Source organism: Lutra lutra, chromosome 3 (assembly GCF_902655055.1).
Source record: "Lutra lutra chromosome 3, mLutLut1.2, whole genome shotgun sequence".
Taxonomy (NCBI): domain Eukaryota; kingdom Metazoa; phylum Chordata; class Mammalia; order Carnivora; family Mustelidae; genus Lutra; species Lutra lutra.
Window position 1 is genome coordinate 122,045,825 of NC_062280.1, and position 15,738 is coordinate 122,061,562.

Genomic DNA, 15,738 nt, shown 5'->3' on the forward strand with positions numbered 1-15,738 from the left:
CACACAACTCCATAAATTTACTACAAATCACTGAATTGCTCACTTAAAAAAAATTGAGACAGAATGCAGATCAGTAGTTGCCTAGGTCTTTACAGGAGCAGGGACTAACTGCACAGGGCATGGGGGAACTTTCTGGCATAATGGAAGTGTTCCATAACTTAACCATAGCAGGGGCTGCACATCTCTATAAATTTCCTAAAATCCTCAAAATGTATACTCACAATTGGAGAGTTTCATGTTATGCAAATCATACCTCAATAAAAGTTATAAAAAGCTTTGGGCAGACTTTCTAGGGTCATTACATTTTCTTCTGTAAATGCAACGTCCAAAATTTCTGGCTGCAGGGATGGTTCTGTGAAATAGCCATGGATCATTTCCAACCTCCAGAAGAATTGTCAAAGCCTCCCAAATAGCTTTCTGAGGAACCCAAAGATTCATTTGTAGTCAAAATTATGTACTGTCATCTCTATCTCTGATTAAATCACACCAAAAACAGCATTTTGGAGCTATCATTAAGTGTTAAGTACCCATCAGCCTCATAAAACTCCACAATTTGTAACTCACGTTGAAAACAGGCCTGACATTAGCCCCTATGGGATTGCTCCAGTACTGAAGTTGGAGAAAGTTTTATTTTTGTGACACTGTACCTTTTGATGCCACAAAATATCTTCCTTTTTGTGAGTCGGGAAGAAAAACACAAGTTGCGGTTCTCGGGTGGGGGGCCACCAGAGTGAGCGGTGGGCAAGCTAAAATCAGCACTGGCAGAGCCTAGAGGACACCATGAGTGGTGGGCCAGGGCCAGGCGAAAACCAAAGTGGTAATGACAATTTGTATTCTATAACATCTCCCAGTCAAGCAGTCAAATTGCTTTACCTTTTAAGACTGGGTTGTACAATGGCTTCCAACAATTTTGAAGCTACAAGTTTCTTAGGAAGAAAATTATAAAATCCTAAAAACACTGGAGTGTTCAAATAAACTGAGGCTCAGAAAAGGAAAGGGATTTCCCACCAAGAGCCAGCATGTTAGTTGAAGGGCTAGGATAATAACCTGAATCCAGCTCTGGTCCATTGATTTCATGGCTTGTTTGATTACTGATTCCAACACACGAGTAGCCTCCCAACTGCCCCATCATCTTTGACTTCTCTCTCCCCCCAAATATTCAAATGCTAATTAAAAATATACACCGTGAAATCATTTTGAAGTATAACCTCTCCTCTCCATGGTTTGAGTACAGACCTCATCAAGTCAGGACTAGACTATTGAGGAATGCTCCCTCCCAAGATATCCCAATCCTCTCTCTGTAGCAGGTCCCCTTCTGCTATCCCGAGTAAACACCTCTCTGGCTTTCTCCTGCCTGCAGGGTAAAGTCCAAGCTCCAAGCAAGGCCCTTCTAAACTAAGCACAGACCTATCGTTCAGATCTTATCTCCCACTTCTCCACCCAACCACCCTGTACAAAAGTTATGGTGAGCAACGTGCAGTTCCCTTAGCTGCCACAGATTAACATTTTTGTGGACACTTACTACAGGCAAAGCTCAGCGCTGAGTTCTCCACCCGCATGGCCTCATTTTATCTTCACAACAACCCCCATGTGATAGGCGGGTACTCTAGCTCCTCCCAGTTTATGGGGAGGAAAGTAAGGCTTGGTAACTCCTTTGGTTGACTCTCTCCTTCTGTCTACAGTACCTCCTCCCTCCCCCACGCTCTTCCAGTTGGCCTGGAAGGCCCTGCTACTCCTCCTCAACCGCTGCCCTCTGCATCTCCCATCCTGATCTTCTTGAAGACCCCACACACTCGTCATTACCCAATTATGCAATTCCTTACCCAGGGTTAGTAATTCGGTCTTTGATGCTCTCATGGTACTTTGTACATTCCTCACTGGAAACACCACACTACTGTATAATTATTTATACACATTCTAATCTACCAGTTAGAATGTGAGCCTATAGGAACACGAATAGCTTTTTTTCTTCAATTCTTTCTTTTCCTTATATCTAGCATCTGTATCAGGTAGGTAGATACTGAATGACAGGATGCATTAGGCTTTATAATGTGTTGTTTCATTCACTCCTTTTCTTTCTTTCTTTATATAGTCTATACCCATCCCCACATGTTACAGCCTTATTACCTGAGCTCTCTCTGGTATTAAATTCCTGATAGCTTTCCCGCTATCCCCTTTCTTTCCAATTCTCTTCTTTACCAATGGTGGATTAACTTCCCTAAAACACAGTTCTGAGCTTAGTTCTTCCCTACTCAAAAATATCCCTGACTCCACGGTAATTACCAACTAATGTATAGATTCTTTACTCTAAATTCAAAGTGTGTCCAGAAAACCCGAAGGCTCCACCCCAAAACTGCTAGAACTCATACAGGAATTCAGTAAAGTGTCAGGATATAAAACCAATGCACAGAAATCAGCTGCATTTCTATACACCAACAAGACAGAAGAAAGAAAAATTAAAGAGTCGATCTCATTTACAATTGTACCCCAAACCATAAGATACTTAGGAATAAATCTAACCAAAGAAGCAAAGACTCTGTACTCAGAAAACTATAGAATACTCATGAAAGAAACTGAGGAAGACACAAAAAAATGGAAAAACGTTCCATGCTTATACATTGGAAGAACAAATATTATGAAAATGTCTATGCTACCTAAAGCAATCTACACATTTAATTCAATCCCTATCAAAACACCATTAACTTTTTCCAAAGAAATGAAACAAATAATCTTAAAATTTATATGGAACCAGAAAGGACCCCGAATAGCCAGAAGAATGTTGAAAAAGAAAACCAAACCTGGCAGCATTACCATTCCAGACTTCGAGCTCTATTACAAAGCTGTCGTCATCAAGACAGCATGGTACTGGCACAAGAACAGACACATAGATCAATGGAACAGAAGAGAGAGCCCAGAAATGGACACTCAACTCTATGGTCAACTACTCTTCAACAAAGCAGGAATGAATATCCGATGGAAAAAAGACAGTCTCTTCAACAAATGGTGTTGGGAAAATTGGGCAGCCAATGCAGAAGAGTGAAACTGGACCATTTCCTTACACCACACACACAAAAAGACTCAAAATGGATGAAAGACCTAACTGTGAGACAGGAATCCATCAAAATCCTTGAGAAGAACACAGGCAGCAACCTCTTCCTAGAAACATAGCCAAAGACAAGGGAAGCAAGGGCAAAAATGAACTACTGGGACTTCATCAAGATCAAAAGCTTTTGCAAAGCAAAGGAAACAGTCAACAAAACCAAAAGGCAACCAACAAAATGGGAGACTTATTTGTAAATGACGTATCAGATAAAGGGTTAGTATCCAAAATCTATAAAGAACCTATCAAACTCAACACCCAAAGAACAAATAATCCAATCAAGAAATGGGGAGAAGACATGAACATTTCTCCAAAGACATCCAAATGGCCAAGAGACACATGAAAATGTACTCAATATCACTCGGCATCAGGGAAATTCAAATCAAAACCACAGTGAGGTACCACCTGACACCAGTCAGAATGGCTAAAATTAACAAGTCAGGAAATGGGAGGTGTAGCTAAGAATGTGGAGAAAGTGGAACCCTCCTACACTGTTGATAGGAATGAAAGCTGTTGCAGCCTCTCTGGAAAACAGTATGAACGTTCCTCAAAAAGTTGAAAATAGAGCTACCCTACAACCCAGCAATTACTCTACTGGATATTTACCCTAAAGATATAAATGTAGTGTTTTGAAGGGGCACATACACCCCTATGTTTATAGCAGCAATGTCCACAATAGCCAAACTATGGAAAGAGCCTAGATGTCCATCAACAGAAGAATGGATGAAGAAGATATATATATCCGTATATATATATACAGTGGAAAACAAAAGGTTGCCATTTGCAATGAGAGGATGTAATTAGAGGGTATTATGCTAAGCAAAATAAGTCAATCAGAGAAAGACAATTATCATATGCTTTCACTGATATGAGGAATTTGATAAACAAGACAGAGGATCATACGGGAAGGGAAGGAAAAATGAAATAAGATGAAACCAGAGAGGGAGACAAACCATAAGAGATTCTTAATCCCAGGAAACAAACTCAGAGTTGCTGGAGAGGAAGAGGGTGGGAAGGATGGGGTGGCTGGATGGTGAACACTGCCGGGTTGGGGGTTGGGTGGGTATGTGCTATGGTGAGAGCTGTGAATTGTGTAAGACTGATGAATCACAGACCAGTACCCCTGAAACAAATATATGTTAACAAAAAATGGAAAATTCAAGAGTGTCCATGATCTGGCCTTAATGATTTCATCTTAACTTGGTTCATTCCCCTACACCAAACCAAACTATGTTATTTCCTGTTCTCTCAAATCACATAAAATCTCTGTATATCTGACCACTGAAAATTATATGTAGACATCTCACCTTCTTTAAGTCAGATTCTTTCCTTGATTTGATACATGAGTAAAAACTATAACTCTTCTGAAACCCCACAGCATACGGTTATACCTCTTTTGTGGGATTTAATCTATTCTGCACAGTTCTACTATGGTTTAGACATATCTTACTTAGCTCATTAATAATGTCCTTGACATCCTTATAGAGCTACATCTAATTTGAGTGTCTTATATGTGGCAGGTGCTCAACAAATTGGCTTTAGTGCAATACTAAATGAACACTTAAATTTTAGGTCATGCTGGAACCTAACTCTCATGCTTAAAAAAAATATATAAAGTCAAACTAACTGTTTAAAGATCTTCACAATCCTCCCTAAGACTATAACAGAGTCAAAAAACACTTTTGGAAAAATCTGATCTCAGTTGGCCCATGTTTCAAGAAGTCAGGTGAATCTAGGATGGAAAATCATCTAAGTCGATAGTAATCATCACACAGTGACAACCAGTGTTAAACACTGGGTGAAGTGCTTAATGGGCCTAAATCCCCTGGTTCCTACAAACATCCGAGGAAAAATGAAGCTATCCCACATTCTACCCTTGAGAAGACTGAAGCAGGAGAAACTCAGCAATTCACTCAATGGTGGGCATCTTTGGAATGGCAGAGCCAGGATTTCAATGAAACTAAAAAAAATAAAATAAAATAAGAATCTACTATAAGACTATAAAGCTCCTTCTCAAGCAGTTACAATGGGTTTTCATCATTTAAAAGAGCTCTGGGGCACCTGGTGTCTCAGTTAAGTGTCTGACTCTGGATTCTAGCTCAGGTCATGATCTCAGGGTCATAGGACTGAGCCCCAAGTGGGGCTCCATGCTCAGCTTGGAGTCTGCTTAAGATTCTCTCTCCCCCTCTGCTCCTCCACCAACTGGTATGTGGATGTGCACACCCGCATGCTCTTGTTCTCTAAAAAAATAAATACAATCTTTAAAAATAAATAAATAGGGGCAGCTGGGTGGCTCAGTTGGTTAAGTGTCTACCTTCAGCACAAGTCATGATCCCAGGGTCCTGGGATCGAGTCCCATATCTAGCTCCTTGCTCAGCAGGAAGCCTGCTTCTCCCTCTGTCTCTGCCACTCCTGCTGCTTGTGCTCTCTCTCTCAAGTAAATAAATAAAATCTTTAAAAAATAAAGAAACAAATAAATATAATATAAATATATAATATAAATATAAAAACATAAATAAAATAAACAAAATAGAAGAACTTCATCTGTGGCATATTTCAATACTACCACATATTTCTGAATCTATATGGCATGACTAGGGATGGGGATCCTTTCCTAGTAACCTAATTCAGCCAATGGGGCTATTCTGTGACTTGGTGGGAAAACCAGCCAAGAATACTCTGAATTAATGTGCCTATCTCTTTATCAGGGAGCACTGTTCACAGTTATAAAACTAAATCGCATTTTTAAACTTAAACAATTGTGGAATCCTTCAACTGATCATTATTCTTACAAAGAAACTTACCACTAGGTGGCAGAAGTATGAAGTTAACAAGGTGATCTTTCTAGTGTTTCATAAAGGAAGAGCATCCAGGCATTTTCCCACCCTTTATCCAAAGTAATATAAAATAGATTCTAAATTTTAAAATTATTCTCCCAAACTACATTATAACATTTATTATAACATTTATTTTAAATATCATAATATACACAGATTTCAACCTTTTTTATATTCAACACTAACCATAACTTCAACTAGCTTTAAACATAGAAGTAGAACCATACTATCAAAGAATTAAGTAAAAAACAATACACTGTACATCAAGATATATTGATACTGAAATTTAAATTTGTGTTATGCTATATAAGATGGACAAAACTGTTTTTTTTTTAAGATTTTATTTATTTATTTGACAGAGACAAAGTGAGAGAGGGAACACAAGCAGGGGGAAGTGGGAGAGGGAGAAGCAGGCTTCCTGCTGAGGGAAGAGCCTGACATAGGACTCAATCCCAGGACCCTGGGGATCATGACATCAGCTGAAGGCTGACACTTAACAACTGAGACACCCAGGCACCCAAAAAACTGCTTTTTAAATCATAAAGGTTGGAGTTCTTGCATTTTGTAATTTGTTTTTCTGTTTATTTGTTTCATTATGCTTGTATTTTATTTCTAAATGTCAAAAGAGAAGGCTTCATATTCTATTTTACTGTATCATATATACATTTTACTTCTCTGCAAGTAACACTGAAGATTACCAATATGTAAAATGCAAATTGGGAAAAATCATCATTATATTTTTCTTTATGACATTTACTTTAAAAGCACAAGAGGAAGCCTGATATGCTTGATAAGAATTTTGAAGAAATAAATGTAAATTCAAAATGTGATAAATATCTTGAAACAAATTTGTAAAATTATCTATATACACGTGTGCACTCCTGATGACCTGTGCCCTGTTTTCTATTTTTGGTGATCCCTGTGAGTAGAAATTAAATTATATATGATTAAATTATATATAACTATATATAATTAAGTTATACTTTACAAATATATGGGTAAAACTATATAATCAAAATAATTCTGAAAAGTTAGAAACTACCTCTTGCATATGTTCATTTAATATGTACTGAGGAAGAAAATATTTAATGATGATTTTTTACTGATTTTATTAAGCAGAAAATAAAATCTCCATGTTTTGTATAAAGACCCTCTAGACCTATACAAAACTTTTATTTTGGACCTGGGGGTGGGGGTGGGGGTGGTTCTAAACCATCTGTGGGTCAGGCTGGGTGTTTAGTAGAAGAAATGCTTCATCTTATCATCCAGGGAAGGAGTGAAGCCCAGCCTGGTTCAGGCTTTGGCCAATTACATAGAGCATAGCTAACAGAATTGCAACTCCTTCCCAAAGCTGGCAATGAGTCCAGTGTCCTGACAACTGTTAGATAAGGCTTCTTTGGAAATACGCAAATGAGCAAATGGTCATCAATATACAAGACCTCTAGAAGACATGCTGGCCCTGAGGTCTCCGTACAAACTTACATCCACAAAAAGTGAGGCAGCCTCACTTTTTTGGCTGCCCAGGGACATATCAGGATAATTTAGATCTCCCGAGGGTCATCTGCAACAGGCTTTCTACTTTCAAAGATTCTCTGCAAAGCAAAGGTCAAAGCAGACAGTACACAGGCTATCCTGCCTTCCATGTTTGCAAAAGCTGCTGTGTAATCAATCATTCATCTACACGCATTAAAATAAAACCGAGGTCCTCTCCAGGGATCAGTGGGAAGAAAGAGTTGCTAGGGGATTATTTTCTATGGCAAGCACCAATTTATACCTGTAAAATAGTCTAGAAATGTACGTGAAGAATAATTTGCAATATATACACATGAATGCATTTCCTCATCTTTCAGCTCTGTAATGTACTGAATGCATTTAGAAATAAGTGAAAATTATACAGTAAGGTAAAGTTGTCTGGATGCTTGACAGGATGTGAAAAGAACATTGCTCCTGGAGCCTTGACAGTTATTAGTTGATCTGATTCATGAGATGCTTATGTTCTACTCTAAAAATAAGTACAATAACCAACATAAAAATTTCTTTGAACCATCGTCACTTAGAGGTTGACAGGTATCAAACTGCATGTTTCAAATTCATTCCTAGAAAATAAAAGATTTAGAACATATAATGGTATCTTAACACAAGGAATCTCATTTATAGTCTGTTGGAAGGATACAAAAACAATTTAAAATACAGAGAAGAAAGCTATGGGTAATTTAATTAAAAAACAAAAGTTTCAAAAAAATCTTTGAGAGCCCCTATTAGCTGCATAGAGTGGAAGAGAGGTCTCTATCAACTCCCCCCCAACCCTAACCCAGCACGTGGTGGATCCTCTATAAATACCTTTTGAACGAATGGTGTGGCAAGTGCCATCTCAAGGGATCTGGTATACTAGCAATTCATTTCAAAAGAGATAAAGACAGAGATGACAGAAACTTGACCGGAATAATTGTGAGGGCAGTCCAATTAGCACGGGGCTGCCTGCCTCTCCAGCAGGTGAAGGAAAGAGGATAAATGCCAGGGGACGGGGACATAGACACAACACACACACACACACACACACACACACACACACACACACACCCAGTGTAAAGGCAACCTCCAGGAGAGATGAAAGGTTAGAGCTGTGACAGGGGCCCCCTCCGCAGCAGGTCACCTACAGGAGGAGGTCCCTGCTCTGTCCTTACCTCCTCCCTCCTTTCTTCCGCACCCGACGCCAGGTGGGGGCTCAGCTGAGGGTGGCTGCCTGCGCTGTCCTCACGGCCTTTGTCACATGCGGCTTGCACAGAATCCCGGGAGGTCACAGGCCCCTCTGCCCTTTCTTCACTGTCCGCTGAACTGAGGGACAGCGCGCTGAGGCTGTTGGGACACGCGGCACTTCCCGCGCCTGGGCTGTGGGGACTAGGGGGCTTGGGCGTGGTAGGCCTTGGAGGGATGAGTGGCTGCTCGGGTTCGAACGTAAACTGGCCGCCAGCTTGGCGTTCCTCAGAGTCCTGGGCAACTGGACTCGACGAGGCGCTGGCGGCACAAGGACGGGCACTCTCTGCCGCCCAGGAGCCTGGGGCTTCCAGAGGAAAGACCGCGGTGTCCACGTCCACCCGGGGGCTTGGGGCCCCGGGCGAGCCGCAGTTGGAGCCGGCGGGCGCGCCTGCACACCTCCTCCACTCGCGCTCCGCGCTGGTGGACACGCGGCGGGAGTAAGCGTCGTGCAGCCGGCTGTGCACCTGCAGCCTCTGGCTAGCCTCGCCCGGAGAGGGCACCCCGCCCCTGGGGCTCTCCTTCCTCCAGGCGGCGTCGGTGGCGCTGCTCACAAACCTCAGGACGCGGTCAAAGTCCTTGGCCCGCAGTGGGCTCTTCCAGCGCTTCGTCCTCCTCTCGGAGCCACCGAACTTCTCCGAGTCGGCCGATGAACTGCTTAGCGTCCGTTGGGGCGCTGGCTTTTCCTGCGTCCCCTTGAGGTCCATGAGATTTGAGGTGGACTTCCGCTTGAAGGAGCTCTTCTTCAGAAAGTTTAGGTTATCCGTGCTCTTGCTTTTCCTGTAGATGATGCTGTTGTTCTCGGAGTCTTTCACGAGGATCTCACACACGGTGGGCTCCTGGGGGCCAGGGGCCAGCGGCCGAACGTGGTTCTGGGACTCTGGATGCTTGTCGCCATCCAGGAGGCTGATGCGGCCCAGGCCATAGGCACGGCGGATGCTTCGGGACCGATGGGTGCTCCTCTGGAAGGCATCGTCCGCCTCCTCGGGGTCGGAGCAGTCCGACACGCCCCCTGGACCTGCCTTCGGGGCGTCACTTGCTGGTCCCGAGTTGGGGCACCTGCTGGTTTGCATTCCGATTGCAGCACCGTTTGGCATGGGTTTCCCTCGGTCACGTTCTGGAGGGTCTTCCTTTGCCACATCTGACCCCTCTCGGTTCTGAATTCCTTGAAGGACGGAGGACTTCAGTTTTTTGAAAGATCCCATTTTCCGAAAGGAGGCAAGGGCATTCCAGGTAGAGGAATTTCCCATCAAGACCATGGAGCGGGGCCTCTCCGGGTTGGTGCCAGTCCTCTTCCTGCTCACGGAGAAGAGGCGCATGAGCTTAGCAGGGCTGAGTCTGGCCTCCTGGGTTTCCGCCTCCCCGCAGTAGCTACTGCTGCATCCTCCATTCTGACACGCCGGGTAGGTCACCATTTTGGGGTCTTTGGGATCAGAGACAGAACATGGGATTGCAGCAAGTCGCCCGTGGCCATTCTGAGCTGTTGTCATGTTCTCGGGACTGTGAGTCCGTGGCCACAGGGCAGCAGGGTTCAAACCCACCTGCACATCCGTGTCCACAGGCCCCGGATACAGACCTTCATCTCCCAAGCTGCTGCCAGCCTGGCTTTCACACCTGCTGTGCACATCAGGCTCTTCACTTGTGGCCACTACCTGCAACAGAAAATTAACAACAGGGATTTACTTATTTTCCCAAACAGCAGAACCTCTAGGAACAGCGGCTTATTTGGTTTAAGAATTACAAATACAAAAGAAGCATGCCTTGTGACAGGGCTGATCAGTTCAAAACTATTTTAAAATAAAAATTTACCTTTCCCTAATTCATTTCAAAATGAATTAAAGGGAAGAATGCAAATATACATGCCTTAAAAAAAAAGATAATTATGGGTTGTGCATTCAACGTAAAGGTAAATTCTCGAATCCACTGAAAGTTAGTTAACACTTTTGGAAAAATTGCTGGGATGAGGGTACCTGGGTGGCTCAGTTGGTTAAGCGACTGCCTTTGGCTCAGGTCATGATCCTGGAGTCCCGGGATCGAGTCCCGCATCAGGCTCCCTGCTCGGCAGGGAGTCTGCTTCTCCCTCTGACCCTCCCCCTTCTTATGCGCTCTCTCTCTTTCTCTCTCTCTCACACACACTCTCTCAAATAAATAAATAAAATCTTTAAAAAAAATTGCTGGAATGAAAAATTGCTAGAATGAGGCCAAGGCATCGTTCAACACTGGATTTCTCTTTATTTGAAGAAGAAATTTTTGATTATCAAATAAAGACAGACACCAACAACTATTTCAAAATGTGTCACAGTGTAATATCAAACCATATTAAATTTAACACAGCTAATAGGCAGATTGAGTACTGTGTGTGCAAGGAGCTGTAGTAGAGACCAAGATGCTCTCAGCTGCCTACTGTCTACAAAACACCCAAACTCTACTGAAAGACAAAGAGTGATACAGGGACACATGAGTGGAAGGGACAAACTGAGGTTGTGTGAGGTCTGGCTTTGTGAAGGAAACTGCATTAGTGAGGGCTCTCTGTCAGCAGGATTCTTACTGGCTGGGGAATGGACAGGGATAAGGTTATAAATATTAGAAATTCAGACGCAAAAATTCAAATTAAACAAAAGTTGCACCTTCTTTTCTCCTCCTCCATGCCCTGAAGCCTACCATATACCTGCGGTCCATGCTCTCTCCCCCAAGTGAAGATGTAGTTATCTTTACCCTTTGCCCTTCAGGTCAAGACCTGCTCAGCATGCATGGGCCAGCTTAAATGTCAGTCGCTCTGTTCTCAACGAATGATTAGTCAATGAAGGAAGGTAGGAAGGAGTGTGATAATTACCATAAAGGACTACCACTCACTAAGTGCTTATTACTACGTGTCAGGCCCCTGTACTAAGTGTTTTAAAAATGACGTGCCACTGACTATTCATACAAACCTGCAAGATTTTCATTTTACAGATTTTCATTTTACAGATAATCAGATGGGCACTTGGGCAGCAGGTGCTGGGGTTCTTGCAGCTCTTCCTTCCAAAGCTTATGCTCCTTTCCACTACTTCAAACTAATAAACAAAGAGAGCCAGAGCTGGGATATGAACCCCAAGTGTGTGACACCAATTTCAGTGCCTTATGACATAACGCCAACTCAAGTCAAATCCCAGATGCCTTTATGCCAGTCAAGGCCACTATTCCAAAGGCAGTATTAAAGGCAAAAGAGGAAAAGAAGGAGAAAGTTGTATAAAAACCTTAAGGTTAGGGGCGCCTGGGTGGCTCAGTGGGTTAAAACTTCAGCCTTTGGCTCAGGTAACGATCCCGGGGTCCTGGGATAGAGCCCCGCATCAGGCTCTCTGCTCAGCAGGGAGCCTGCTTCCTCCTCTCTCTCTGCCTGCCTCTCTGCCTACTTGTGATCTCTGTCTGTCAAATACATAAATAAAATCTTTAAAAAAAAAAAAACCTTAAGGTTAGGTCCCAATTTAGCTCAGTGCTCTGAAGTGCTGGAGAAAATGTGACCTCACACAAAGAGGTCTCATCTGCTTCTACTCTCCAAATTCTTTGGTGGTTCATTTTTATTTACTCCTACATCAAATTAAGGAATTCCCAGGGAGTCACAGTCAAAGGGCTGATTCCATCTGGGACCAGGAAAACTACACATATTTAGACCCCTGGAGCCTTTCAGATGTCCATTTACCCAATTCCATTACTCAGAAGCCTAATGAGGCTACCACATGCCCTCTGCAGTTTAATGTTCTCATGGAGAAATTAGGGAGCCCGAAGAGCTGTGGGCTGCATTTGAATGAGCCACAGAAGCAGAAACTTGAATCATCCCGGCATTGAGGCTGGAAGTAAATCTCTAACCAGTTGCAAAATGAGTCTAACACTGAGTACCACTTGTCCACCCTCCCTGTCTGGGAGGGACACGGGACTGTGATTGTTTCAACTTCTCACAACCTTGAAACGAAGCAGACAGTTTATACAAATATCAAGTCCAGTCACGGGCACTGACTGATGGCATTTTACATAATAATAATAGCTTTGTTATGACTTACACTGGATACAGAGGAGCAGACATGACCGTTCTCCTGTCATCTGGCTGGACGGAGACAATTTACAGATACTACGACTAGAGGGCGCTACAAGACTTTTTATAACCAAGAATGAAAAAGTGTGTCAGGGGCCCTGGGGTTTCAAGGGGTCCTAGCAGTACTTGATTTTAATGCCAGGTAGATTGAGAATGTTCTATAACAGGCATGGGGGCAGGCCTAGGTTTTAAACTCAGTACTGTCCACATGAATCTTGAGTTAAGTCATTTCAGTAATGTGTGCTCCAGTGCCACCTATAAAAGATTAGGTACCAACATTTATGTATATGGCATATCAACCAATCAATTAATTTATGAACCTCTTAGATACAAAGATCTGTGTAGGCCCCACGATAAACTCAAGAGAGTGACAACGTGAGAAACTGTTCTAGATGGGAACTTGGCATGAGCAAAGGAAGATCCAGGAACCTAATTTGGTTAGGAGGCAATACACTTGGGTGACCAGCTGTCCCAGTTGGCCCAGTGGTTAGGTATTTTACAGGACAAGAGACTCTTAGAGATGAAACCAGAGAAGCTCTTGCCAGACTGGGATGGCTGGTCACCCTACATTAGGTAGAACAATATAGTTCGAAGGATGGCACAGTGTCATGCGGTAGTAGAAATTAAGATGAAAACAGGTTTAGAAAAGAGGACATCTCTTTAGTCTAACACTTTGAGACTGCCTATAGGTGTCATCTTCTTTGGGAATCCCTTCCTGATCTTCCTAAAATTAATTAAGACCCCTTACTCTGTGGATTACGGGCATCTCACCAAATTGCTTGGCCAAGACATATTTGTAATGATAGGTTTATATGGCTGCCTTCAGAATAAGACTGTGAACTCTTTGAGAGTAAGAAGCTATGCAACACTTACATTATTTATCTTGATGTAAAATTGTATCAATTATCCTGCCTTGTCAATGTCTGTCCCAACATAACAATTCATCAACAATACCACCATATTTATCCAGTTTAAAGATGCTTAAATTTTATAACACTAAAAAGTCTAAGTATTTACTAAAACTTAAGTTTTAAGATACAGATCTAGTAAAATATACACAGACTTGATTTCTGATTAGGGCAACATGTTTTTTTAAAAAGTCCAGTGACTTACTATTTTGTTCATGCAGCTGAACAACGTGATTGTTGTGTGCTGCTTGGAATGAAACTGAAAATCACGGAAAAAGGCTTTTCCTGGAATTTCCGAGAAACATACCAAGTAGCATTATTTAGAACTAATACTTTGACCTCTATTAACTAACAAGGGTTGCGATTCAATCAGTGGTTTTGTAGCAAGTCTTGTAAATTGTGGGAGCTCTGCCAGAGAGATTTGTGAACAGAACTACAAGGAAGATCTTTAGATGGGAATATTGTGAAATCCATTGTCTACGAGCTGGATTCTGGGGTGTATGAACTTTAAAATAGAACATTTCTTTTCACTTGTAATAAGAATTCTTTGAAAACAGCTATGAGCAATAATTTTTTAAATAAGAATTTATAATACTTGAATTTGAAATTCAGAAATACATATCAGGTTAAATGTACACCAAGGGGGTTTTTATAATCTGTTCATGTAAATTATAGAAAATGTGACATTGGAGGAAAATATATTGAAATATACTGCAAAATATACTGAAATCTGAAAGTATAAATCTTCCAAATCACAATGCTTTAGAATACTGCCTTAGGGAACATCTAACCCCTGTTTGTAAAGATTGGGGCACTGGAACCCAGGGGGTCTGAGAGACATACTCACTGTCAAGCCACCACTGGTGAAAGCACAGTGGGGCTGGGAATCAGAGGGACCAACCAGGTTTGGGCCCCAGCACTGCCACATACTGGCCAAAACCTGTTGGTCACCCTAGACCTCTACCTTTCCTTCCAGATCTCACTGGTCACCAAGTCAAAGAGATTCTCCTCCAGATGGCACCAGTCTGTGCTCAGTGTGGCTGCCATGGCCTTATTTCCGATCTTTAGTGCCTTCCACCTGCCTTCGCATCCTCTTGCCTCCAAGTCCAGCCAGTGTCCTTCCCAAACACTGCCAGTGGAGTTCTGCCACTTCATCTAGCATCACTGGCCACCATCTCTGAATCTCGAGAGGATGTCAGATCTCAGCCTAGCGTACAATACCTCTCCACTCAGGCCGTACAGAATTACTTACAGGGAGGCTTTCTCATACTGCTGTGCTTTGGGTTATTTCCTTGTCTGCTCTCAGAGACTTCCTCCAGCCATTTTTGTCTCTCTGTATTGTAGGGAAAAATATTCCGGGACTCCTCTGACAAAGGGCTTCTGGCTAAGTTGGTCAGTGGGAAGCACTGGTGGGAGACAATGCATGTGGGAGAAGGTGGACACCAGGACGCTGTGTGCACTACCGAAGGGGCGTCTTCCCCTCTCCCTCCAGCCGATGGTGGGACTATCTTCCTGTTGTTCATCTGAGTTCCTCACTCTCTCCTCTTCTGTTTCGGGGCTGTATAAACATAATCCCTATTTTAGATTCTCTTTGTCTGAAATACCTGGAGATGTTTCTCATTTCCTGACTGATAAATATGTGCTTTGTGTAATAACTTTCATTAATTCACATCAACTTTTCCCCAAGAGGAACTCTTTGCTTCCTGTCCAATTCAAATGCCCCTTCTCTGTGGGCTCTCTTACACATCGCTCCATCTTTGCATTTACCATACTGCTCCGTAATGCTGGTTTCACGGTTTCCTTTCTCTGCTAAACTCTGAAAAGGCTGAAAAGTTCTTTTAAGTCCCAAACCAGGTCTTACTTAACTCTGTATTCTCAGCATTCAGTCAGTTATTGAATGAATGACGACCACTTCCTTGGCATGGTGTGTCACATATATATGTGGGGCTATGTCATTCTTAGCCATGAAGGCTGTCCTAAGCATTCTAGAAACCTAGTGGCATTCCCAGCCACCACCTTCAAATGATACTATTGGGAAAAAGAAATAGAATGTGAAAGAAAGCTCTGAAC

At 42.5% G+C, this 15,738-nt stretch overlaps 1 protein-coding gene across 2 annotated transcripts in view; it reads right to left on the bottom strand.

Moving 5' to 3' along the window:
* Nucleotides 1-15,738, bottom strand: part of SPATA13 (spermatogenesis associated 13) — a 198,314-nt gene that overhangs the window by 75,369 nt on the left and 107,207 nt on the right. For both annotated transcript variants that reach the window (XM_047722925.1, XM_047722932.1), the window contains exon 2: nucleotides 8,622-10,343. In XM_047722925.1, coding sequence (XP_047578881.1) covers nucleotides 8,622-10,343 — 1,722 coding nt within the window. The remainder of the gene's footprint in view (nucleotides 1-8,621; nucleotides 10,344-15,738) is intronic.